Raw genomic sequence first — 25,546 nt, 5'->3', positions numbered from 1 at the left:
TGCTTTTAGGTGACATCCTCAAGAGAATTTCCTTACTAAATGTTGATAAAGTGTTGGTGGAGCCTTGACAAAGTGTCCCAGAAATCTCTCGATCTGTTTTAGAAGTCCAGCAGCAGTGAAGAGTGAAAGGCAATCTAGTTTTAAATAGTGCTTGAAAACTTTAGCAATGGCTTGTCTACGTGTTTTCAAGGCATTTTACTTTGAATTTCTTGAGGTCATAAGAAGTTGATGATGGCAGTGCCAGATGTGTCTAAATGGAGATAGTGAAGCTTTCCACATAGCAACCTGATTAAACAAGACATGATGTGGAGGTGCCATCGTTGGACTGGGATGTACAAATAAAGAAGTCGCACAACACCAGGTTATAGTCCAACTGGCTTATTTGAAATCACAAGCTTTGGGAATTTTGCTCTTTCGTCAGGTAAATTGACTTACCTGATGAAGGAGCAGTACTCCGTAAGCTGTGATCAAAGGGAGAGTGGCAAATTGGATGCAAAATTGTGAGGTGATTCACTTTGGAAGGAGTAACAGAAATACAGTGAACTGGGCTAATGGTAAGATTCTTGGTAGTGTGGATGAGCAGAGAGATCTCGGTGTCCATGTGCGTAGATCACTGAAAGTTGCCACCCAGGTTGATAGCGTTGTTAAGAAGGCGTACAGTATATTAGGTTTTATTGGTAGAGGGATTGAGTTTCAGAGCCATGAAGTCATGTTGCAGCTGTACAAAACTCTGGTGCGGCCACACTTGGAGTATTGCGTACAGTTCTGGTCACCGCATTATAGGAAGGATGTGGAAGCATTGGAAAGGGTGCAGAGGAGGTTTACCAGGACGTTGCTTGGTATGGAGGGAAGGTCTTATGAGGAAAGGCTGAGGGACTTGAGGCTGTTTTCGTTAGAGAGAAGAAGGTTAAGAGGTGACTTGATAGAGACATACAAGATGATCAGAGGTTTAGATAGGGTGGACAGTGGGAGCCTTTTTCCTCGGATGGTGATGGCTAGCACGAGGAGACATAGCTTTAAATTGAGGGGTGATAGATATAGGACAGATGTCAGAGGTAGGTTCTTTACTCAGAGAGTAGTAAGGGCGTGAAATGCCCTGCCTGCAAAAGTAGTAGACTCGCCAACTTTAAGGGCGTTTAAATGGTCATTGGATAAACATATGGATGATAAAGGAATAGTTTAGGTTAGATGGGCTTCAGATTAGTTTCACAGGTCGGCGCAACATCGAGGGCCGAAGGCTGTAATGTTCTATGTTCTATGTTCGAAGTACAGGCTGTTAGTTGATATGTGGGTTTGCAACGAGAAGAGTGTCACCAGGAGGATTCCCCAAGATCAGTCCCTGGTCCCTTGCTTCTTTTTGTTTATATTAATGATTTAGACTCAAATGTAGGGGGCACAATGAGGAAGTTTGCAGAAAGTGCAAAAATTGGTTGGGTGGTGGACAGTGAGGAGACGTTTTGGACGATGAGAAGATATAGCTTATCTGGGCGGTTGGGTAGAGAAGTGCAAAATGGAAATCAATCCAGAAAAGTGTGAGGTGTTTGGAATGTAGCACAGGGTAAAGAAAGACATGAGAAGTGGGAGGATACTGAGTAGGGTGGAGTGACCTTGGAGTGTATATCCACAGATCACTAAAAATAGAAAATAGAAGGGCAGATCAATAAGATGGCATATAGAATGCTTTCCTTCATTTGTCAAGGCATAATATATAAGAGTGGGCAGGTTATTACAGAACTGTAAACAACTCTAGTTAGACAACAGCTGGAATACTGTCCACTCTACAGGAGGATATGATTGCACTGCAGAGGGAGTCTCTGGAGATTTGTAGGAATGTGGTCAGTGCTGGAAACATTTGACAATGTGGAAAAATTGGAAAGGCTAGGGTTGTCCCCTTAGAACAGAGATGGCTGAATGGCTGAATTGTAATGTATAAAATGTTAAAGGACAACCTATTCCCTTAGCACAGTGGTCAAACAACATGGGGAGATATAAATTTAAAGTAATCAGAAGGATTGGAGAGGAGCTGCGGCAACATTTTCTCAGCCAGAGTTGGGACAGTAAGAAGCTGGAATGTACTCCCTGCAAACTTAGAGACACAAACGGAGATTGTTTAAAAAGTGATTGGATGTCTCCTTGACGAATATTAACCTGCAGGGCTACTGGCCTTTTGCAAGAGGGTGGCATTAGAGTGGGTCAGCCTTCGCTAATTAGCACAGGCATGACGGGCTGAAAGCTCTCCCCACTCGACCTCCTAATGTTAAGGGCCCACTTAATTGATGACCCAGTGGACTATTCGGCTGGTCAGATCCCGGGACAGAAGCATACCGCACTAACCGAGGGTGCTTGCCAATGAGGGACCAGCAGCCTCTGTGACCTGTGCTAGGCCCAGGCTGTTGGTTACACCATGACCGACAAGAAGATAGGGAAGTAGTGGAATCACATGGTTGGAGCGGAGGTCACAGGTAGAAGGTGATTGGGGGTATGGGTAAGGGTGGTGCTTTTCACACCCCAACCCCTGCCCAGCATCCAGGTTCCCCGATTGCCCCTAGGTTGATACCCCATTTTTCTCACCTGCGAAGGCTGCTGTTACTCTTGCCAACTGGGAACAAAGTGTTTCGGGCCAACGGATGGTTAAAGCTCCAGAATGGTTATTAATTGAACACCCAACGGCCTTAATTAGTGGTGGGACGGGAAGGTTGGCCATGGGCTTTCCAGCCCAGATTTTAATCCCTGATGTGGCGGGAAGGAGATGAGTATCTCTCTGGTGCTAACCCACCCATTTATTTGCCCTTCCTGCTACCTACCCTGCAAACTTCAAGGGACTGGAAAATTTTTCCCTGCCATACGCTACCTCTGGTGTATGACACTTCTAAATTATATTAAATGTCAATGCACACATCTGGAGCAGTTCAGACCTGATCCTTCTGGCTCACAGGTAGTGACCCTGCTTGATGACTCCTACGATTTAGACTTTACTAATGAGGACTTCATTAGTTGGGCTAATGAGAACAGTATAATTCCATTTTCTTGTTATCACGGTTAAGTATACTCAGTTAGCAATAAAACTTCTAATGCAACAGGACATTAATTACTCAATTCTTTAAAAAAAATCAATACACACTTCCAAAATATTAGTTGTTGAATGTTTAAAAAGCATGCAAGCGGTTTCTTCCACTCAATGTTGTGATTATTTCGTCGAATGTCAGTGACTTGTGCCTGGAATGTTTGCTGGGTCTTGAGTACTGGGAACTTCCAGATTCTACCGAATCCATTCTGGGAGACTGGGGGGAAAATAAACATCACGGAAAGTATTGCTTTCCTTTCGGCTAATTCCAAGCTGGAAGATGTGGTTTGGGATTTTGCCTTGTCGCTAACATGGTGAGCAGACGAATTTGAGTGAGGCCTTGCACATCAAGGCTGGAGTGGATCAGAAAGCCTGGTCTCAACCGTCTTCAAGTATTAATGCGGTTATGATCTAATTATTGGTCGTTGGAACGGGGAGGGGGTTGGCTTTGGGGAAAGTTACAATGGCAGCAGTCTCAGCAAAAAGCACAAATTCACTGTGTGAAGGATGGGAATGGGTGTGATATTTTATCGTTGGAAATAAGCATTGAACTGGAATTGTTCTCTTTCGAACATAGAAGGTTGAAGAAAGGTATTCCGATGGGATTTTTACGGAGAAATGATTTCTACTGGCAGGTGGCTCAGTAACGACAGGGCACAAAATTTAAGATCGTTCATAAATGAAGCAGAGAGGAGTCGTAGAGTTGTATAGCATGAAAACAGACCGTTTGGTCTAACTCATCCATGCCGACTAGATATCCTGAACTGATTGAGCCCCATTAGCCAGCATTTGGCCCTTATCCCTCTAAACCCTTCCTGTTCATGTACCCATCCAGGTGTCTTTTAAATGTTGCAATTGTACCAGTCTCCACCACTTCATCTGGCAGCTCGTTCCATACATGCACCACCCTCTGCGTGAAAATGTTGCCCCTTAGGTCCCTTTTAAATCTTTTCCCTGTCACCTTAAATCTATGCCGTCTAGTTTTGGACTCCCCTATCCTGGGGAAAAGACCTTGTCTATTTACCCTATCCATGCCCCTCATGATTTTATAAACCTCTATAAGGTCACCCCGTCAGCCTTCGACGCTCCAGGGAAAGAAACCTCAGCCTATTCAACATCTCCCTGAAGCTCAAACCCTCCAACTCCAGCATCCTCCAATCGAGGGGATTTATTCTTAGGAGAGGAGAATACAATCTGCTATACACCATCTAAAAGAATGATGAAATCAAACTCAATTCTGCCAGGAAATTGGAATTCTACTGGCAACAGAAAGCATTGCAGCCCATGGGAAAGCGCAGGGTAGTGGGACTGGTTGGATTGCTCCTTCAGGAGCTGACACCAACAGGATGGGCTCAGTGTTATCCTGTTGCCTGGTATGATTCCATCATTTTACATGTATGGCTGTGAAAAGAAAAGAATATACCCGGTTTATATCCAGCTATCCCCCACATGAGTAAATGGAACTATCTCCCCTTGACAATCAGTGATATGTACCATCGCTGAATCATCAACAATCACTGGACAGCACGGTGGCTCAGTGGTTAGCACTGTTGCCTCACAGCACCAGGGACCCTGGTTCAATTCCAGTCAGGCAACTTTCTGTGTTGAGTTTCCCCGTTCTCCCGTGTCTGCCTGTGTTTCCTCTGAGTGCTCTGGTTTCCTCCCACAGTCCAAAGACGTGCAGGTTAGATGGGGTGTCTGTGCTAAATTGCCCATAGTGTCCAGGGATGTGCAGGCTAGCTAGATTAGCCTAGGGATATGCAGGGTTAAAGAGACAGGCGGTGGGGGCTGGATCTGGGTGAGATGCTCTTCAGAGGGTCAGTGTGGACCCGATGGACCAAATGGCCTGCTTCCACACTGTAGGGATTCTGTGATTCTAACGTACTGGGGGTTAGCATTGAACTGGACCAACCATATACATTGTGACGAGAACAACCAACCAGATAACCAACTAATCTCCTGACTGCCCTAAGCACCTACAAGATACAATTAGTTTGCTGCCTGGAAAAGTGTAGTTCCAATTACATCAAAGAAGCTCAATACCATCCAGTGCAAAGCAGCCCAATTCACCTCCTTAAACATCCACTTCCTCCACCATTGACACACAGTGGCAGCAGTGTTTTTTTTAATTCAATCACAGGATGAGGGCTAGTCAGCGTTCATTGCCCAGACAGCAATTATAAGTCAACCACATCGCTGTGGGTCTGGAGTCACATGTAGGCCAGACCAGGTAAGGATGGCAGTTTCCTTTCCTAAAGGGCATTAGTGAATCAAATGGTTTTTTCCGACAATCGGCAATGGATTCGTGGTCATCATTAACTCTTATTGAATTCAAATTCCACCATCTGCCGTGGCAGGGTTCGAACACAGTTCCACAGAACATTATCTGGGTCTCTGGATTAACAGTCCAGCGATAATACCACTGGGCCATTGCCTCCCCCTGTGTACCATCTGCATGAAACCATTGCAGCAACTTGCCTATGCTGCTTGGGAAGTACCTTTCAAACTCAGCATCTCTACCATGTAGAAGGTCAAGACCAACAGACACATGGGAGAATGTTTCCCTCCAAGGCACAAGTCATTCAGACTTGTATTTATATCACTGTTCCTTCAATGACACAGAAACAAAATCCAGGGACTCCCTTCCTAGAAGCAGACCAGATAGTCTCAACCCCAACTTCTCAAGGGCATTTAGAACTGGGCAATAAATGCTGCCCCTGGCAGAGACACTTACATCCAATGAACAAATAGAAAAGGGCGCTTGCTTCTTTCCTTTCAGTGTTACATTCTTCAGAGCTGAGGAAAAGCTCTTTACTGGAATCCCTTTGGCCTGGATTTCCATCCTGGACAGTGGGATTTTCATTACAGTGATTGAGGATGGAGGCAGCAGGCGGCATGGGAGAATCTACGGAGGCAGTCACTGACCCTGCCTCAGGAGAGAATGGCCACGGAACAGGCTCCCTCTGCGCTAGGGGACATTGTCACCGTGACAGAAATGCCGTCCTCATCTCTCTCACTCGCCCCACCAACTCCACAAACATCTCATGCATCCTAGCCTCCATGACTCCTCATTTGCCCCATTCCAGTCTATGTCCCTGCCCGCCTCCTATGGATCCTCATATCTCCCATGGCAGGCTGCTCCTCTCAGCCACCCTCACCCCCTTGACCCCTCATGCAAAAGATTCCCAAACACAGACTATGATTCACAACACCTCTGAGTTGACATGCACTACACCTCGTTAAAAAGTGCGCCTGACTGCAGGAGAACTGCAGAGGATGAGGATTATCTCCTCAATGGAGCCTGCCAGGCCAGGAGCACAGGTTGATGATCCCAATTGGCTCACACCCTGAAAATTGGAAACTCACCGAAATGGGATCGGGAATCCCTTAGTGAGACCAGGCTGCCATTTATCAAGGGTTCCTGAGTCATCACAACAAGGCAAAAATCCACCATTAATTCTGCTTCTCCCTCCATGGCTGAGTATTCCCAGCATTTTCTGTTGTTTTTACTGTCATTATGCTGTCACTTGCTTCACATAAACGCAATGATATTTAGTCGTGTAGTTACTTGCAGGCATGATGTTGAGAGATTATTCCTGAAGCGTAAGTGTATGAAAAGTGAAACGCAAGTTGAAGATAAATGCAGGATGGCAGGGTCACTTCTATGATCCATAGTCCTCCACACTGCAAGCAGTAACCTACATATTATCCATTTAATATTCTTGGTTTGGCAATTATGCATTGTGTACCTTAGGGCTTCGACAGTTGCAGGGTTTGGAGTTTTAGGACTTAATTTGCTAACTGTGACACAAGACCTGAAGTTCCGATGGATAATGTGAACAATTGTCAGGTTGCTTTTTAGAAGCCAACTTCTAAGTGCATGTGTAATAAGGCTGTACTTTGATTGAGTTCCCCTCACATGTTAAGCATATCCGTTCGTAACATTTTGACATCTGTTTCTTTGTGCTTCAGAACTTCACGGTTATTGCTCGAATCTTAACAAGGAGTGCACCCACGATGAGTTTTATTTTAAATTATGCTCTCAAATCTCTGATATGATTCCTTTCTCTGCACACAGTCCCCTGCAGACCAGTGCAAGAAGATTCATGCAGGCGATGAAGTGATTCAGGTCAACCATCAAACTGTGGTAAGTGGTTTAAACTTCAAAAAGGAACAGTGCTTTCATTGGTGGTTGAAGTTTCTTTTCCCTTGAATTTTCATGAGTTAATTTATGAGGAGAACAGTGGTTACTGTCCCTTTTATAATTTTGTTAACTCCCTTCCATAGCAATACCAGATTTAAGACTGAGATTTTGCACTGCATTAGGTATACCTTAAGAGCCCTCAGGATGGATCTCGTTACATAAGAATTGCCAGAAATAAAATATCTAGGGTTCATCTAATTTGCCTTCTACTGTCCTGATAGACACATTGTACAATCATAATGCAATTGTTGACTACACACAGCAATCATTCTCCAACAATTATCCCACAGCAGATCCAGAAATGTTGCAAGAGAAAACCCACCCGGAACTTTGGAAACTTTGGTCCAAAATCACTTTATTCCCCCCAAGAATGCCTCAATTACCACATGTTCTGTCTCAAATTATTCATATACTTGGATTTCCATGTCAGAGGCAGGAGTCAGCTGACAGGAATGATGGCACAGTTACAATCCTACCTGTGTCTCGAGACTTCTGACAAATGGGATCTTCCAAGCCTAGGGGCGGAAGGAAGCTGTTTCCAAAATGGGCAGGTTAAAAGACTTCTATGTATATGTACATGAAACTACTGACCACTTTACCCATCTCCTTTACTCGACCCCCATACCTTGCAAAGCCCCTCAGCCCTCCTACCACCTGTACTCATTATCTACTTTATGAGCAGAACTCAAAGGCCGTGATATAAAAATTGCAAGTTGTTGAATAGCCTGTAACATTCCAAAAACTAAACAAACTCTTAAAACCAGTTGTATAAACAATGCCAAGCACTTTTAAAACCACTGGACAGTTAGATTGTAGTTAAGTGAAAATTCGGCTCATCTCTCAAAATGATATTTTCTGGAAGAAAGCTATCTAATTTCCATTTGAATAAATCAAATGCGGCTGTTTCCACATTCTGTCGAGTAAACTTGTTCTGTAGATTGATCAGTTTTCTCATTGAAATATTGTCTACAGATAAATTTCGGAATTTGCTCCATTTCGTTTGCAGTCTGGTTGACCAGTGCGTGGCTTTTGTGCCCAATTCTAACAATCTTAAGCCAAGCTCAGAAGGATGCACTTAGGATCAGATGTTTTTAAACAACGAAGCTAGCAAATTATCCCAAGCTATATTGTGCGCAAACGTGAGAGAGGGGATGAATTTTGGACATTGATCATAAAAATATGTATAAGTTTCGCATGGAAACAACAGATCATTTCAGCTTTGTACGGTTTAGCAAGGAGGTACCTGGAACACACCTAGTGCATTCTGCTGTCTGAAACAGAGGTGGTTTGTGCTGATGCCTGCTTTCATTGAATAATGGGAGTCCATCATCCACACATCCAGTTTGTGTGACCGAAACAGACTGCTTTAGCCAAGCAACACAGCCACAGAAACGAGGTCTAGAGATCTGCTGTTGAGCAATAAATGGAACATCTTTTGCCATGAAGACACAGAGAACTGGTTTGATTTCCATGATCCAAGTTGAAACTCCAGTAGCATGTCCGGGGATCTCTTTAGTCGTACAAGCCTCACGTTAGACCCAAAAGTATGCTCATTTTACCTCAGTATAGCACAGTGAAATTTATCTGTAGACAATATTTCAGTGAGAAAACTGATCAATCTACAGAACAAGTTTACTCGACAGACTGTGGAAACTGCCAAATTTGATTTGTTCAAATGGAAGTTTTGAGAACTGCAATTTCTCTTAGCAAATTTCCATTACAACATAATAAGCAGTAGCTTGCTTTACTCTTGTTGGAGACTATAATGCTAATATAAAGACATATAACTACCTTAGTTTCACGGATATGTATAACAATGTAACACCTGTGTTGGCACCAATTCCTCTAACTAGTGTACAGTTTGTATGAGTAGTCTGTAATATTTGGTGTATTGACAGGCCTGTCTTTATTTCTACTGAGCACTTTGCATGTATTTGTCCTGTTAGATTAATGAGGTAATTCCATTGTCAAGTATTCCCAGTGGCCAATACCACTACTAGGGATTGCATATTGAATTTTAGTTCAGTAATAGAAATAAGAATCTAATGATGTCATGAAACTATTGCTGATTGTCAGGAAAACCCATCTGGTCACTAATGTCCTTTAAGGAAAGTAAAACTGTCATCTTTACCTGGTCTGGCCTACATGTGACTCCAGACCCACAACAAAATGGTTGGCCCTTAACTGCCCTTTGGGCAATTAGAGATGGGTGGTAAATGCTGGCCAAGTCAGTGATGCCCACATCCCATGAATGCATATTTTAAAAAAATGTACAGAAATAGCAGAGGTGTTGCAAGTTATTTTCAAGAACACATTCCTGCAGTAGTTCCATGCTGCAAACTGAGATCCTGGAGTTCACACTTCATCCCTATCCCTCTGTTAGTGTGTAACTATTTAACTATTTGTGGATGAGGGTATTGACCTGCTCGCTGTGCTGGCTTGTTCTCGTTCAGACGTTTTGTTACCATGCTGGGTGACATCATCAGTGGAGCCTCCGATGAAGCTTCATTGGAGGTTCTACTGATGATGTCACCCAGCATGGTGATGAAATGTCTGAAGTAAAACAAGCCAAGCTCACCAGGCAAGTCAACAACCTCATGTGTAACTATTGAATCACAATCCATTCGAAATTCCAAACTTCAACCCTCTTCACACTTCTCTGAAAGTTCTTCAAACTTGTTACGTTCGCTGAACCAAGAAAATGCGACTTTTCCTGAACTTGACTTCTGAAAGCTCCCCCTTGAAGTCAGCTATATCATTTAACTGCCTCCATTCATGGAATTGAGAGTTTGGGTTAAAATTTGTTCAATGATACCTGAGAGTTTCACGAGGCAAATGAGCCTCATCATTGCAGCTTCTTTTCATCAGATTCAGCTCCCTAGGTTCATGAATGCAGAAAGTGTTCTCCAAATTGTCTTGAAGGGCACTGTGCGCTCCTCTTCAAAAACATTTCATTGTTGAGATCTGAAATCCATCACCTATTGGATGTCTCTGTTAGGCTAGCAGGCCTGAAGGCACTGAGATGCTGAGCTAATGGCGTCTTAACTGTGAAACCTGCGAGGTTGTTTTAAAAACCTAACAAGTTTACCAATATCCTTCAGATAGAAAAAAAACCCTGATGTTCTTCTTGAAGCTGATCTATAAATAATCCTCCCCCACACTTACATAGCTCATTTTAACATCCTGTGCACTGCTGTGACAAATCATTCAGTTCAAGATTCACCAGTGGACTTTACCAGCTAAGTAAAGTCAGAAGTCACACGACACCAGGTTATAGTCCAACAGGTTTATTTGAAATCACAAGTTTTCGGGGCGCTGCTCCTTCATCACGTGAAGTGGCGCGACATGTAACCCCCCCCCAAACTGTTCTATGTTAAATCTTCCTTACTGTTTGGTTTTGACACTGTCAACTTGATAACTTGTTGTCTCTCTACCTTAATTAGCTTGTACAGTTTTAGATTACTTGTCACTTTGGTTCGACCGTCATCATGTGACCCTTATACCTATCACATTATTGCAGCCATTTGGTTTATCTCTAGCACCATGTTATTTTTGGTTGTTTGCAATTATGCCTTAATTAAACGGATTGCAGGTCATCCATTCAGCTGTTGACACTTTACTCACACTGTTTGATGCTTTTGATCACATGCAAAGACTTGTTATTCGCCTGTCGACACTCCACTCACACTATTTATACTTATCTTTTGACACTTTTAATTACCACTTCACTGACAAAGGAGCAGCCTATAATCTGGTGTCGTGTGACTTCTGACTTGGTCCAGCCCAGCCCAGTCCAACACCGACACCTCCACATCCAGGCAAGTTGATGTAGACAAAATCATAAGGAAGTATCTAAAACATCAGACCTCTGTACTGATCAGCTTCGGCCCTTGTCCGTCTTGAGGATATTTGAATGCTCCACAATTCTACCTATCTTTTTAGTCTACTTTTGCAACATTTTAGTAATTTCTATTTTAAAATATAGGCTACATTAAATAAAATTCCCCTGTTAATGTCTAAATGGAAAATATTTCCTTACACTTAAGGTCAGCTTAAAATCTGATATTAAGTAAAACCGTCTTACTGTTTGAAATGAATGTTGAGATTCTGATGGGTAGGATAGTTGTTGTAGACCAAGGGTATTTAGTCTAGTCTAATAAGTATTCATAGAATTACTATCCAACACTACTACATGCTTTCTAAGATACGCTAATAATATTCTGCTGTCTCTCGGATGAAACTGCTACAGCACAGCTCTCAGTTTCTTGGCTCATTTTAATTCCTGTCTTTTCACATTGACGACTGAATGTTAATTCATGATGGTTTTGTTTAATATTTCAGGTGCACTTACATTGTTCAATCCTGTGACACTGTATACATTGCAGTTTTTCACCTTTCTGCCTGAGTTTGACTGCATTCCCAAGTGGATAGGATCTTAGCTTCTTTATATGTTATATATTAAGACGGGTTTATTTGTGTAAAATCAATCTAATTCTCAGTGGATTTGACTTTGCAGACAAAGTCCACATTTGAGACGCTATTGCCAATTTTTTTTTCAATGTGACTGGTGCGTGAAATTAAACTGTCTCTTTGAGATACTCAGGGTTAAGCCTGTTGTGCAGTTCTTAAGAGCAAAATCCAGAAAACTCCAGGTATTTTCCCTGGAGCGTCAGAGGCTGAGGGGTGACCTTGTAAAGGTTTATAAGATCATGAGGGGCATGGATAGGGTGAAAAGACAAGGTCCTTTCCTCAGGGTAGGGGAGTCCAAAACTAGAGGGTATAGGTTTAAGGCGAGAGGGGAAAGATTCAAAAGGAACCTAAGGGGCAACTTTTTCACGCAGGGGGTGGTGCTTGTATGGAATGAGCTGCCAGAGTAAGTGGTGGAGCCTGGTACAATTACAAAATTTAAAAGGATGAGTAGATGAATAGGAAGGGTTCCTATTCCCCTCCCCGCAACACTTTCTTGGATCCTGCCAGTTGGTGGCCATCAGCATCCCTAAACACTTTCAGTGCAATTCAGCACTGAACACAAACGAAATACCAGCACTGTCTGTACTGGTAGTCTGAATTCGTACAACTGAAGGCTGAGAGGCTTAACGCACACTTCCAGCTGTTAAGTGGTCACTGGGAAGCTATTCTTCATCTAGACTAGCTCCCCACAACTTTTTAGCTGGGGTGGCAATGCAAGGATCATGCCAACCCATTTAAATCAGCCTCGTGAAGACGACGGAGACAGTGAGAGACAGACTGAATGAAATGCGTGCAGAAATGCATATCTAAGTATTAGGCATAAACCAAACTTAATATGGATGATAGTATAAGGTAGGGGTAGAGGTTAGATAGACCTTAGGATTAGGGTAAAAGTTCGGCACAACATCTTTGGGCCGAAGGGCCTGTACTGTGCTGTACTGTTCTATGTTCTATGTTCTTAACTTTGGAGAAATCTCATAGTTTCAAAGCAATGCTACGACAATTGGAGTGAACCTCGACTCCATTTCCTCAGCATTCCAGCCCCTGCGAGCTCCACCATTACACACCCCATCACTGACGACACTAAGCAGAAATTTACCGTTGAGGCAAGCAACCATTCAGAGCTCCTCAGCCTGAACGTAAGTCCCATTTTCTGTCATGAGTCTGCGATCCAAGCATCTTGCCAGTGCTGCCAAAGTAAAATAGTGTCCAATCGCCATTACATTGCTGCCAAGCTCCAGGACTCTTGCTCCAGTTCTGCAGAGTCTCAAGTCCAACCACCCCTTGCTCCTCTAGGCAAGGGACCTCTTGTAACTACCTGCAGTGTCCTTGTTGCAGTGCGACCCTGATCTGCCCTCTCCATTCGCTTCCTATCCAGTACTGATAAATATCATAGGGCATCATTTCCACAGGGATTCTCCCAATATCCTACCACCAAATCTATGGCTTGGAGGATAGAAGACCTCAAGCTATGTAATCACATTGATGTGACAGTTCAGTATTTTGAGCTTTACAACTGAAATAAGTCCACAGAGGCTCGTATCCCAGTACCAAGCCACCCTTCATTTACACGTACATAGTGCTTGATACTGGTCCTGCTCCTTCAGAGCCAGCTCTCAGAGGGAACAGAACCTCTGACATTCCTGCTTTTATCTGTCAGCCAGGGATCCCTGATTGGACTGGATTAACAGCACCAGTCAGGGAACGCATATTCTATGAGTGTTCATCCTTGTTGATTCGGAGACTGAGCTGAAATAAATGTTCATGCATTAACTTTAGGGGCGGCACGGTGGCTCAGTGATTAGCACTGCTGCCTCACAGCGCCAGGGACCCAGGTTCGATTCCACCCTCGGGCGACTGTCTGTGTGGAGTTTGCACATTCTCCCCCTGTCTGCGTGGGTTTCCTCCCACAATCCAAAGATGTGCAGGTTAGGTGGATTGGCTGTGCTAAATTACCCATAGTATTCAGCAATGTGTCGATTACGTGGGTTATAGGGGGATGGGTCTGGGTGGGGTGCTGTGAGCGTCGGTGTGGACTTGTTGGGCCGAAGGGCCTGTTTCCACACTGTAGGGATTCTGTGATCTATGATCTAACCTTGCTTTGGAGAGAACCGACAGTAAAAGACAGTGGGCAGGAACAGCTCTTCAACACATTTGCATTCCACTATCTCGGTAAAGAACCTGTGACACACTGACAAAGCAGAGGGAGATTGCTTTGTAATTTTACACGTGGAGGATTCCACGGCCTGTGGTGAATTGACAGGCCGTAAATCAATGATTCTTTCTGAACAGTGGACTCCATTGCCACGCTATACCTTTCTCTGTGAAATGGGATGTGAATCGTTGGCTGCTGTGGACTTTTACACAATTGATGAACTTCGATGTGTTGAGAAACCCTGCACAGAGATTAAACGCGGAAGCATTTTCCAAAATTAGAATAACTGGATGAGTGAAATCGTGTTTTTTTAAATTGTGAGAGTGCTTATAATCAGGCATAACTGTGCGTCCCAAATAGATTTTCTCACTCCCAGACTCCCCAAGTTGCTGATGGATATCTATCAGATGTCGCTTACATTAGCGATGCAGAGCTATTATTTAAAGGATAATTGTCCGACTCAGAAAGCTTCCTCTGCCGGGAGCCAATACTGAATGGATTGCTGGTGCAGTGAATCTCTCCATTTACAAGTCTGGCATGCCTCAAAGATCAGTGGGATTCCCTACCAGTCTACAGTAGTGTTTCTCATTTACATTGATAGATGTGTGTGTTAAATTTCAGGGTTTTCTTGCAATAAGTGAGCAGAAAGAGCTTCTATGGGAGAGGTCGGGGTTAGGGGCATGGGGTCTGTTGTTGTCCCAGCGTGGTTCTGAATCACTTGGAGCAAGTGGGTCCCAGTTTCATTGCCCGTACGCTCTACTGTGCCAGCTGACCTCAGTCATGATGATGATTGTCCCCTGTACCTGACAGCAAGATAGCCGGACAAGGGAGGACACTTACTTTTCCGTGGGAATTCCAAGTCTGCTGGTCATGCACCAGACTGGGTTTTATATTTGTGACATGACTTCTGACAAAATGGTACAGTGGCTCAGTGGTTAGCACTGCTGCCTCACAGCACCAGGGACCTGGGTTTGATTCCAGCCTCGGGCGACTGTCTTGTGTGGAGTTTGCACCATGGAGTTGTGTGACTAGAGTGAAGTGCACTTCTGCAGTCTGGGTCCTAACAGTACCTTTAGTTCTCCTTTTTGCCAGTTTCTCACATTTTATGAGTGGATTTGTGGTTTGAATTTTGCTTTTACCATGGGATGAGAGCAGCAGAATGGAAGCTGAGGGGCCCACTTGCTCCTATCTCAGCTATCTGAGCTTATCCATTCAAGTGTGATTAGTGGTTGTCCAGCTGGATGGAGACCAATCAGCAAAATGAAATCATTACGTGACCAATCTGCACCGTAATCCAGGACATCATGTGATAGAGGACTAATGCTACGAACAGGAAATGAGTCACAGGTAGAATTGTAAGAGCCTCTAGCCCCTCGAATCTGTCTTTAGTTGATGTTTTAAGGTGAAATAAAGATTTTAAATGATGCTGCCACCTACCTCAGCAGAATCCACTGGTACAATCAGCCATAGACCCGGAGGTGAGACTATTCCTCTGCACTTGTGCCACTTTGTCATAGTCAACGTTAAAGACATCCAAACTTTATTGTACCTAACACCCAAAAAATGCAGCCAACAATGAAATATTACAGAAAACTGGATTGTTAAAAAACTTAATAACTTGTTACAGAATAACTTCAAAATGGCAAAAAAGCAATTCTCCCATGTTAGCTCACCTTCTGTCAGTTGGGGATGACCTCAAATTGATGACACAATATCATCACAGTCGTAGAGAGGTCTGCAGCACGAAAACAGACCTTTCGGCCCAACTTGCCCATGCTGCCCAATCTTCACGATTTAAACCAGTCCAATTTGCCTGCATTTAGTCCATATCCCTCCACATCTATCCCATCCATGTACCTGTCTAAATGTTGCTTAAATGACAGAATTTTGTACTTGCTTCCACCACTACCTCTGGCAGCCCATTCCAGACACTCAGTGTGAAAAAATTTGCCCCCCTGGACCCTTCTGTTTCTCTTCCCCCTCACCTTAAACCTCTGTCCTCTAGTTTTAGATTCCCGTACCGTGGGGAAATGTTTTTGGCTATCTACCTTATCTATGCCTCTCATGATCTTATAGACCTCTATAAGGTGACCCCTCAGTTTCCTATGTGCCAGGAAAAAGAATCCCAGCCTCATCAACCTCTCCTTATAACACGAACCTTCCAGTCCAGTTAGCACCCTAATAAATCTTCTTTGCACTCTTTCAAGTTTAATAATATCTTTCTATAGTAGGGCAACCAGACACAATACTCCAAAAATGGCCTCACCAGTGTCTTGCACAGCTGCAACAAGGCGTCCCAACTCATATTACTCAGTGCTCTGACCGATGAAAGCTAGCATGCCGAAAGCCGCCTTTGCCACCCTGTCTGCCTGTCACTTCACTTCCAAGGAGCTATGTACCTGTACCCCTAGATCTCTTTGTTCTATAATACTCCTCAGGTCCCTGCTATTGGCTGCGTAAGTTCTACCCTGGTTTGCTTTACCAACATGCAACATTTTGCATTTATCTAAATTTAACTCCATCTGCCATTCTTCAGCCTACTGAGCCAGTTGATCAAGTTCTTGCTGCATTCCCAGATAACCCTCTTCACTGTCCACTATACCGCCAAACTTCATGTCCTCCGCAAACTTACTAACCATACCTTCTAACTTCTCATCCAAATCATTTATATAAATAACAAATAACAGTGGACCCAGCACCGATCCCTGTGGCATATCACTTTCATAGGCCTCCAGTCTGAAAAACAACCCTCTACCATACCCTCTGTCTTCTACCATCAAGCCAATTTTATATCTAATTGACTAGCTGTCCATGGACCCTGTGAAATTTGACCTTACTCAACAACTTACCATGCGGAACTTTGTCTAAAGCCTTGCTAAATTCCATGTCTTCTGCACTGCCCTCATCGACTTTCTTGGTCACTCCTTCAAAAAACTCAATCAAATTCGTGAAGCACGATTTCCCACACATAAAACCTACTGACTATCTCAAATGAGTCCTTACTTCTTCAAATGCCTGTAAATGCTATCTCTCAGAATTCCCTCTAACAACTTACCCACCACGGATGTAAGGTTCACTGGTCTGTAGTTCCCAGGCATTTCCCTGCTGTCTCCCTTAAATAATGGCACAACATTAGCCACCCTCCAATCTTCAGGCACTTCACCCATGGCTATCAATGATACAAATGTCTCCATTAGGAGCCCCACAATTTCCTCCCTAGCCTCCCATAAAGTTCTGGGATACACTTCATCAGGGGATTTATCTAGCTTAATGTGTTTTAAGACATAAAGCACCTCCTCTTTAATGTGGACACTCTCCAAGACATCACTATTTATTTCCCCAAGTTCCCTAGCATCTATACGTTTCTCGACAGTAAATACTGATGAGAAATGTTCATTTAGAATCTCACCCTTCTCTTGTGGCTCTGCATGTAGATGACCTTGTCGATCTGTGAAAGGCCCTATTCTCTCCCTATTTACTTCTTTGCTGTTTGTGTACTTGTAGAAGCTCTTTGGATTCTCCTTTACCTTATCTGCCAATGCCATCTTGTGTCCCATTGATTTCTCTCAAGTGCACTCTGACACCTTCAATACTCTTCAAGGAATTCACTTGATCCCCGCTACCTATACATGTCATATGCCTCCTTTTTCAAGACCAGGGCCTCAACAACTCTAGTCGTCCAGGGTTCCCTACACCTGCCAGTCTTACCCTTCACGTAAACAGGAATATGCTGTTCCTGACCACTCATTCATTCACTTTTGAACGCCTCCCACTTACCAGACATCTCTTTGCCTGCACACAGCCTCCCTCAATCAATTTTTGAAAGTTCCTGTCCACGACCATAAGTATTAGCCTTGCCCAAATTTAGAATTTTAATTTGTGGACCAGATCTATCCTTTTCCATTAATATTTTAAAACTAATGAAATTATGGTCACTGGCCCCAAAGTGATTCCCTACTAACACTTGCGTCACTTGCCCTGCCTTATTTCCCAAGAGGAGATCAAGTTTTGCCTGTTCTCTAGTAGGGCCATCTACATACTGCATGTGAAATTCTTCCTGAACATACTTAACAAATTTCTCTCCATCCAAGCCCTTAACACTTTGGCAGTCCCAGTCGATGCAGGAAAGTTAAAAATCCCCTACTATTTCAACCTATTATTCTTGCAGCTATCTGCGATGTCTCTATACATTTGCTCCTCAATCTCCCACTGACTATTCAGGGGCCTGTAGCACAATGCTATCAAAGTGATTTCCTCCTTTTTTATTTCTCAGTTCTACTCATACAGACTCAGTGAGCGAACTTTGAAGAATGTCTTCTCTCAGTACTGCTGTGATGTTCTCCCTAATCAAAAATGTAACTCCCCCTCCTCTCTTGTCACCCCTTCTATTCTTCCTACGGCATCTCTACCCCGGACATTTGGCTGCTAGTCCTATCCCTCCCTCAGCCATGTTCCTATCCATACCCTGAGTTCATTTGCCTTAACTTTCAGGCCTCTTGCATTAAAATAAATGCATTTTAGCCCAGACTTCCCTTGCTTTCGTAGAATCCCTACAGTGTAGAAACAGGCCCTTCAGCCCAACAAGTCCACACCGACCCTCAGAGCATCCCACCCAGACCCATCCCCCTAATCTACACATCCCTGAACACTATGGGCAATTTAGCATGGCCATTTAACCTAACCTGCTCATCTTTGGACTGTGGGAGGAAACCGGATCACCCGGAGGAAACCCACGCAGACACGGGGAGAATGTGCAAACTCCACACTCTGTCATGCTGTTGATTGCCTCGTCTAGTACTGGGATTACCAACACTGCCTTTAGTATTTAACTTGCTCTCTTAATGTTTGTACTGTCCTCAACTTTTATTTTTGTCTCCCTATTGCTTTGGATCCCACCTTCCACTGCCAGACTAGTTTACACCCTCCTGAGTAGCTCTAGCAAATTTCTAGCAAATTCCATCAGCGTAGTTGGAGAGAGGGTAGAGGGAAGGTAGTGCACTTGGTATGGAATATAAATTCCCACCCCTTGTTTCTGACGATCTCTTGTGCCTGTTGGAAGGTAAGCTGAAATGTTTGTCTTTCGAGCTGTGACCAAATGTGGCCGAGAAAAGTATGCAGAGATCGATGTCTGGAAAGTGAAACAGTCTTGGCGTTGTGAAGTTTGGGTGGGTTGGTAAATGAGCAGTGGAGGGAGTAACAAAGGGGAAGAGTAGAATTATTGGACCAATTATAACAATGGGAAGAAGTCGGTGTGGAGTGATTGGGGCTTGCTCTGGAGATGGATGAAGTCCTCAGCTCATTCAGTTGATCTGCTGAACCTATCTGTTCACTCTTTGCATTAGGCCACAAGTGACCATCCAACTTGAGCCAGGCCCAAGCTCCAGGGGTATGAGAACATACTGGGCTGGGATGGCCAGTACTGGTGTTATATATGTAGGAGAAGGAGAGATATCACAGCAGTTAAAAGGTGGACGAAATGTTTTTGGCAAAGGATGTGATTTTCTTTTTAAATTTTTTTTTATGTGTTGATCATGGTCGTCATGTTTTGACTGATGTGATCAGGTAGGTTTAGAAGCGTTCAGTCAAATGTGCAGGGAAACTTTAGTCGTGAAAATGACTTATTAACTGTGATTTTATCAGTCAAAAATGACCATGTACAGGTCGTTCTAGAATGCCAGTGGCTTGTTTCTGACATTCAATTGATTCTTGTTCCTTTGATTGGATTACTTGATAGCATTTGATAGTTGCCTTCTGGATTTGTTGGCCTGACGTTTGCATATTTCAAGGAAAATAACCTGTTTCTTCATCATCTAGTATAAGGAAGAGAAGAAGTTCCTTCATTATCCGTATATTCACATGTGTTTTAGTGATATAGGTTAACAATAGGCAATGCTGTAGATAAGGCAAATGCACAAAAGTTTTATTATGATGACATAAATATCTATAGTTAATCGAATTTCCAGTAACAGCTTATCTTGAAAATATCATTTCAACTTGTTTGAACTTATTTTTTCCCAAATTTGAAAAGGGAATGTGCATATTCACACATAAGCCATTATGTGATCAGATGGCATGAGAGAAAATTGTAACAGCAACTGCAGTCCATGCTTCTTGCCAGCCAACCCTCCTTAATCTGTGTCACCGTGGCTGAAACACCACCCTGTCTTCTCCTGTTGAACCGCCTAACTTTTATCTCTCAATCCTGATAAGCAGAACAGGTAACTCCCAGGTCTCCTTCAGGTGGTCCTTCACACAGAAGCTTGAATGAACTTCGTAACACTACCTTACACAATCTGATGTTGCTCAGAATGTATGTTGGATAGCGCCGCTGTTCACAGGCTACAAGCTCTTTCCACCCCACTGAGTTACTTCAAGCTGCAGTCCACTTTCTGTATAATTATGACTGATCCCTCTAACTACGGGACATAATTCTCAATCGACTAACAGGAAGACATCTCCCAGAAGCGTTGAGGACCATTTAGCTACAGCAATGGAGGCATCCCAGGATCCCTTTCATTTAAAATAAACCAAATGGTCTTCTTGAAGTGTAATCATCATGTTTCACATAATAGGGACAGACACTTCACCCTCTCTGCATATTTACAGTTAGTCCAGTGTAAAATATATTCAAGTGGTTGCTTCATTTGGTTACATGCTTCTTCAATTCCATTCAGGTTTAATTTGTTGGTTCAGGAAATTAATTGCTGCAAAAAGGCACAAGAAGCCTTACTGTGGTTAACTGTCAATCATCATTTATTGGAGCATTCCCCAAGGCAACAGCTATACCAATCAGAGTCCAGTTGCCAACCAATCAGCACTGTCCTCTCATGCAATGCTAAATTCCCCTTGAATCGTAGCCCTTACGAGTTGTCCTGAGGACTGACTTGAGCAAAACTGACTCTTTTTCCAGCAATCCTTGTGTTCAGTACGATGTATGTGAAAGTTAAATATCTTGTTTGCATCTTTCTGTCTCTGGGCTCTCGGTTCCAGGTGGGCTGGCAGCTGAAGAACCTCGTCAACGCACTCAGGGAGGATCCCAATGGGGTGATACTGACTTTGAAAAAACGACCACAGAACACACTCACTTCCGCTCCTGCACTGCTGAAGAATGTGAGATGGAAACCTTTAGCCCTGCAGGTAAACTGAGTTCTCATTAAGTTGCAGCCTGATGCTCCTCAGACTGAAGTGCTGTCAGCATGACAAATGCGTCCGATAAAAACGCTGAAAAGTTCACTTTTAACACAGTTGGATAAATGAGTTGCTGAGTGCACCATGGTAACTAATTACAAAGCTTGCCTGCGTGAGTGCTATTTTTAGGCCAGATTTTCAATTTCATTTAAAATGCAGATCAGTGGTCACCATTTTTACCCTTTCTTTTCCATCTGGGGAAATGTGGAGCTTGGTTTCTTTGCAGTCTTTTAATGAATCGGCAATCATTCTATTATAATGTGTGTAATAATTGTATTCAGTCTTGATTAATGATAATTATCACTGAATTTTCAACCCCAATCTTGACCCTGTGGATTACCTCTCTGTCCTGCACTTGGACAGCCCCACTGCTGCATCCAAACCAATCTCTCTCTCTCTCTCTCTCTCTCAATTATCCCAGAACTTAATAAAGTACATTAGGTACCAAGTAGCTGCACATTTAAATGACCAAATAGTAACTACATCAATTTGATGGGGGATGGGGAAGGGAGCTCCGAAATAAATAGAGGAGGAGTGGGGCTGGGGAAGGTAGGTGGAATGGTCATAGGTGAGTGCAGATAGGCAGTGGTGGGGATTGGTCAGTGAGGTGGGAGGAGCGGATAGCTGGGAGAGAAGATGGACAGGTTGTGTCAGGTCAAGGAGGCGGGGTTGAGAGGGAGGGTTGGTCATGGGATGAGGGTGAGGGGTGGGGGGGGCGCGGTGGGGAGATTTTGAAACTGGTAAAGTCCACATTGAGACCATTGGGTTGTAGGCTCCCAAGGCAGAATATGAGGTGCTGCTCCTCCAATTTCCAGGTGATGTCATTGTGACACTGGAGGAGGCCCAGGATGGACATGTTGCCCAGGGAGTGGGAGGGGGAGTTGAAGTGGTTTGTGACTGGAAGGTGTTGTCATTTGTTGTGAACAGAGCGCAGGTGCTCTGCAAAGCGGTGTCCAAGCGTCCGCTTTGTCTCACTGATGTAGAGGAGGCCACAATGGGAGCAGTGGATGCAGTAGACCACATTGGCGGATGTGCAGGTGAACCTCTGCCTGATGTGGAAGGTTTTTTTGGTTCCTTGGATTGAAGTGAGGGGGGAGGTTTAGGGGCAGGTCAAACCCACCACTTCCTGTGGTTGCAGGGAAAGATGTTGGGAGTGGTGGGGCTAGCGGGGAGTGTGGTGAGTGCAGGTAGGCAGTGGTGGGGATTGGTCAGTTGAGTGCAGGTCGGCACCTATCACCATTCCACCTACATTCCCCAGACCCACCCCTCCTCTCTCTATTTATTTCTGAGCTCCCCTCCTCCTTCCCATTTCTGAAGAAGGGTCCCGACCTGAAATGTCAATTTTCCTGCTCCTCTGATGCTACCTGGCCTGCTGTGTTCCTTCAGCTCCACACTGTGTTATCCCTGACTCCAGCATCTACAGTTCTTGCTATCTCTAGATCAAATTGATGCCGCATTTATTTCCCTCTGAGAAGCAAGCATTTAAAGAATGCTGCCAAAAATAAGATACTCAGGATGCTGCAAAGTTGAAATAAAAGCAGGAAGTTCTGGAAATATTCAGTCAGTCTGGCAGTATCTGTGGAGAGAGAAATTGAGTTCCTGGTTTGAGTTGGAAACACCTTTTCTTCAGAACTCGAGGAAAATGGAGGTGTGATGAGTTTTATGCCATAGAAAAGGGTGAGTGTAAGGAAGAACAAAAGGGAAGCTCTAGGATAAAGTACAAGATGGGAGTGATTAAAGACAAAAAATGTTACGGATTAAGGACAAAAGCAGCGGTAATGGTTTGGACTATATTTTTCTCCCTTTCTTTCTCCCTCTCTCTCTCTCTCTCCACATGCCATTGACCCTGGCTGACTATTTCCAGCACTTTATGATTATATTTAAAGATTAAAGTTCTGAGGAAGGGTCACCGGACCCGAAACGTTAACTCTTGTTTTCTCCTTCACAGATGTTGCCAGACCTGCTGAGCTTTTCCAGCAACTTTGTTTTTGTTCCTGATTTACAGCATCCGCATTTCTTTTGGTTTTTATATTTAAAGATTGTTGTTTCACTTCAATTGGAAGCCTGGGAGGAACAAAATTGGGTATGAAGTTTGTAAACTTGCTCGCCGAGCCGGTGTCTTTGATTGCAGATGTTTTGTCACTCTGTTAGGTAGCTTTGTCAGTGCACCCCCGGTATTCTGTCCCACATGTTATTTATATGCCTTGGTTTGCTGGGGTGGTTGGCATTACTTCCGGTTCTGTTTCTCAGTGGTTTGTATATCTGGTTCAGTTCAATGTGTTTGTTGTCGACGAAGCGTAAATAACAGAACACCAACACTTCACTGGAGGTGCACTGACCATGTTACCTAGCAGGGTGATGAAACATCTGCAACCAAACCCACCGGCCCAGCAAACAAACCTACAACCTCATCCACAACCCGAGCTACAAATCTTCTCCAAAACTTGAAGTTGGGCTTGCTAATGCCCAATCATTTTGGTCATCACTGCTGTGATCACTGACCTTACACTGGGTCCCTTTGAAGCAAAACATTGATATTTCAAGCCTCCTTGTTTACAAATCCCCGTAATCCCCTTTTCAGTAATATTTTCCGGTGCTACAGCACTTCTCAATTTGGTTGACCTGTTATAGGAAGGATATTATCAAGCTGGAGAGCATTCAGTAGGGATTTACCAGGATGTTGCCAGAAATGGAGGGTTGGAGTTATAAGGAGATGCTGGATAAGCTGGGACTTTATTCACTGGAGCGTACGAGGTTGAGGGGTGATGTTATAGACGTTTTTAAAATCATGAGGGGTATAGATAGAGTTAATGGTATGTGTTTTTTTCTCCAGGGTGGGGGAATTTCAAGGCTAGGAGGCATATTTTTAAGGTGAAAGGAAAAAGATTTAAAAAAGACATGTTGGGAAGCTTTCTGACACAGAGAGTGGTTGATGTGTGGAATGAACTTCCAGAGGGAGTAGTGGAAGTGGGTGCAGTTACAACGTTTAAAAGACATTTGGATAAGTACCTGAATAGGAAAGGTTTGGAGGGATATAGGCCAAGTGCAGGCAGATGGGACTAGTTTAGTTTGGGATTATGGTTCGCGTGGATTGCTTGAACCAAAGAGTCTGTTTCCATGCTGTATGACTCAATGACTCTGTCTGGACTCCTCAAATTCTAGTATCTCAAGCAATCCTGATTTGAATAACTCCACCATTGGTGATCAACCTTTCCGTTGCCTAGCTAACTCTGAGTTCCGTTCCTACATTTCTCTGCCTCTTGACCTCCCTTCCCTCCTTTCAGGCACTTGTTAAAACTCACCCCTTTGATCAGGCTTTTAGTCATCAGCCTAATACGTTCTTATGTAACTAAGAGCCAAATGGTTACTTGATAGCGCTCCTGTGAAACATTTTGCAATGTTTTGTCATGTTGAAGGCTTAAAATAAGTACATAGGAAGCAATGTTCCCCTGTTCAGTTCAAGTGTTCTGCCGAGTGAGATTCCTGGCTTGGTACACACAAATCTGCTCTTAATTAAACCTTATTAAAGACGTAACTGCATTTATTGGTCTTCTTTTATGGGGAATTGTGAAATAGTGCTCCCTCTATGCTGTGTATCTGCACAACCACTCTGAGTGCCCATGCATGCCAGTCTGTGCCAACGTGTTCACTTCCGGTTTCTCCAGGCACTGCCAAGCACGGTCATCGGGGGTCATCGTAAATAATTTGTAGCTATACTTTCACCTGTTTTGTTAAAATGGCACTGTGGTATAATTTTCGCTGTGGGACCTGGTTAAGTCACACCCCTGTGAGAGATGAACAGCCTCTTCAGAAAGAAGTTGGCATTGATCATCTCTTTACAATCTCACACCCTCTCCTTGGCCGCAGATAGCCTCAGACGTCATGTGACTTTAGTGACCGCAGCCAAGTTAATGTGGACTCCACTGAGATTAAATGCAATGTGTAGGGATGTGCTAGGCGCTGACCTGTGTGCATCGTTCCAGACTTACATCTCATCTTGTGGCAGAGAGTTCAGACTCACCTGATGATTCTACATGTCTCAGGAGACAAAGATTCTTTCCATGTATCAGCATTTCAAGGGAACACATAGTCGTTCAAGGCTGGGAGCTACACAATGGCAGTACAAATCTCCACTCTCCCTCAGAGTGCACTAGTCTGCTCATAGAAGCCGCTCAAACCACTGCCTCTTACAGTTCCAATGCTGTCACAGAGGATGCTCAAATATTTCAGGCTAATTTACTAGTTTGTGCATGTTCTGGAAGATTGAAGGAATACCATCAATGGAAATCTGCAAAGGGACGCCTCTTCTCAACCAGCTGGCTATCATGAGTTAGGTCACTGCACAACACTTGTTATAATATCCTGATGGAAGCCTCAAGAAGTACCTAACCTTGTGAAATTGGTTCAGAGATAGTAGGAACTGCAGATGCTGGAGTATCTGAGATAACAAGGTGTAGAGCTGGAT

The 25,546-nt window shown here is 43.7% G+C and overlaps 1 protein-coding gene across 1 annotated transcript in view; it reads left to right on the top strand.

Moving 5' to 3' along the window:
- The window catches only part of si:ch211-26b3.4 (connector enhancer of kinase suppressor of ras 2), a 525,409-nt gene that overhangs the window by 297,413 nt on the left and 202,450 nt on the right, over positions 1 to 25,546 (top strand). The window contains exons 8-9 of the mRNA XM_048604947.1: positions 7,143 to 7,211; positions 20,884 to 21,030. Of these exons, the coding sequence (XP_048460904.1) occupies positions 7,143 to 7,211; positions 20,884 to 21,030 (216 nt within the window). The remainder of the gene's footprint in view (positions 1 to 7,142; positions 7,212 to 20,883; positions 21,031 to 25,546) is intronic.

Source organism: Rhincodon typus, chromosome 14 (assembly GCF_021869965.1).
Source record: "Rhincodon typus isolate 14 chromosome 14, sRhiTyp1.1, whole genome shotgun sequence".
Taxonomy (NCBI): Eukaryota; Metazoa; Chordata; class Chondrichthyes; order Orectolobiformes; family Rhincodontidae; genus Rhincodon; species Rhincodon typus.
Note: the sequence above shows the minus strand (reverse complement) of the source record. Positions and strands in the feature narration are given on the sequence as shown.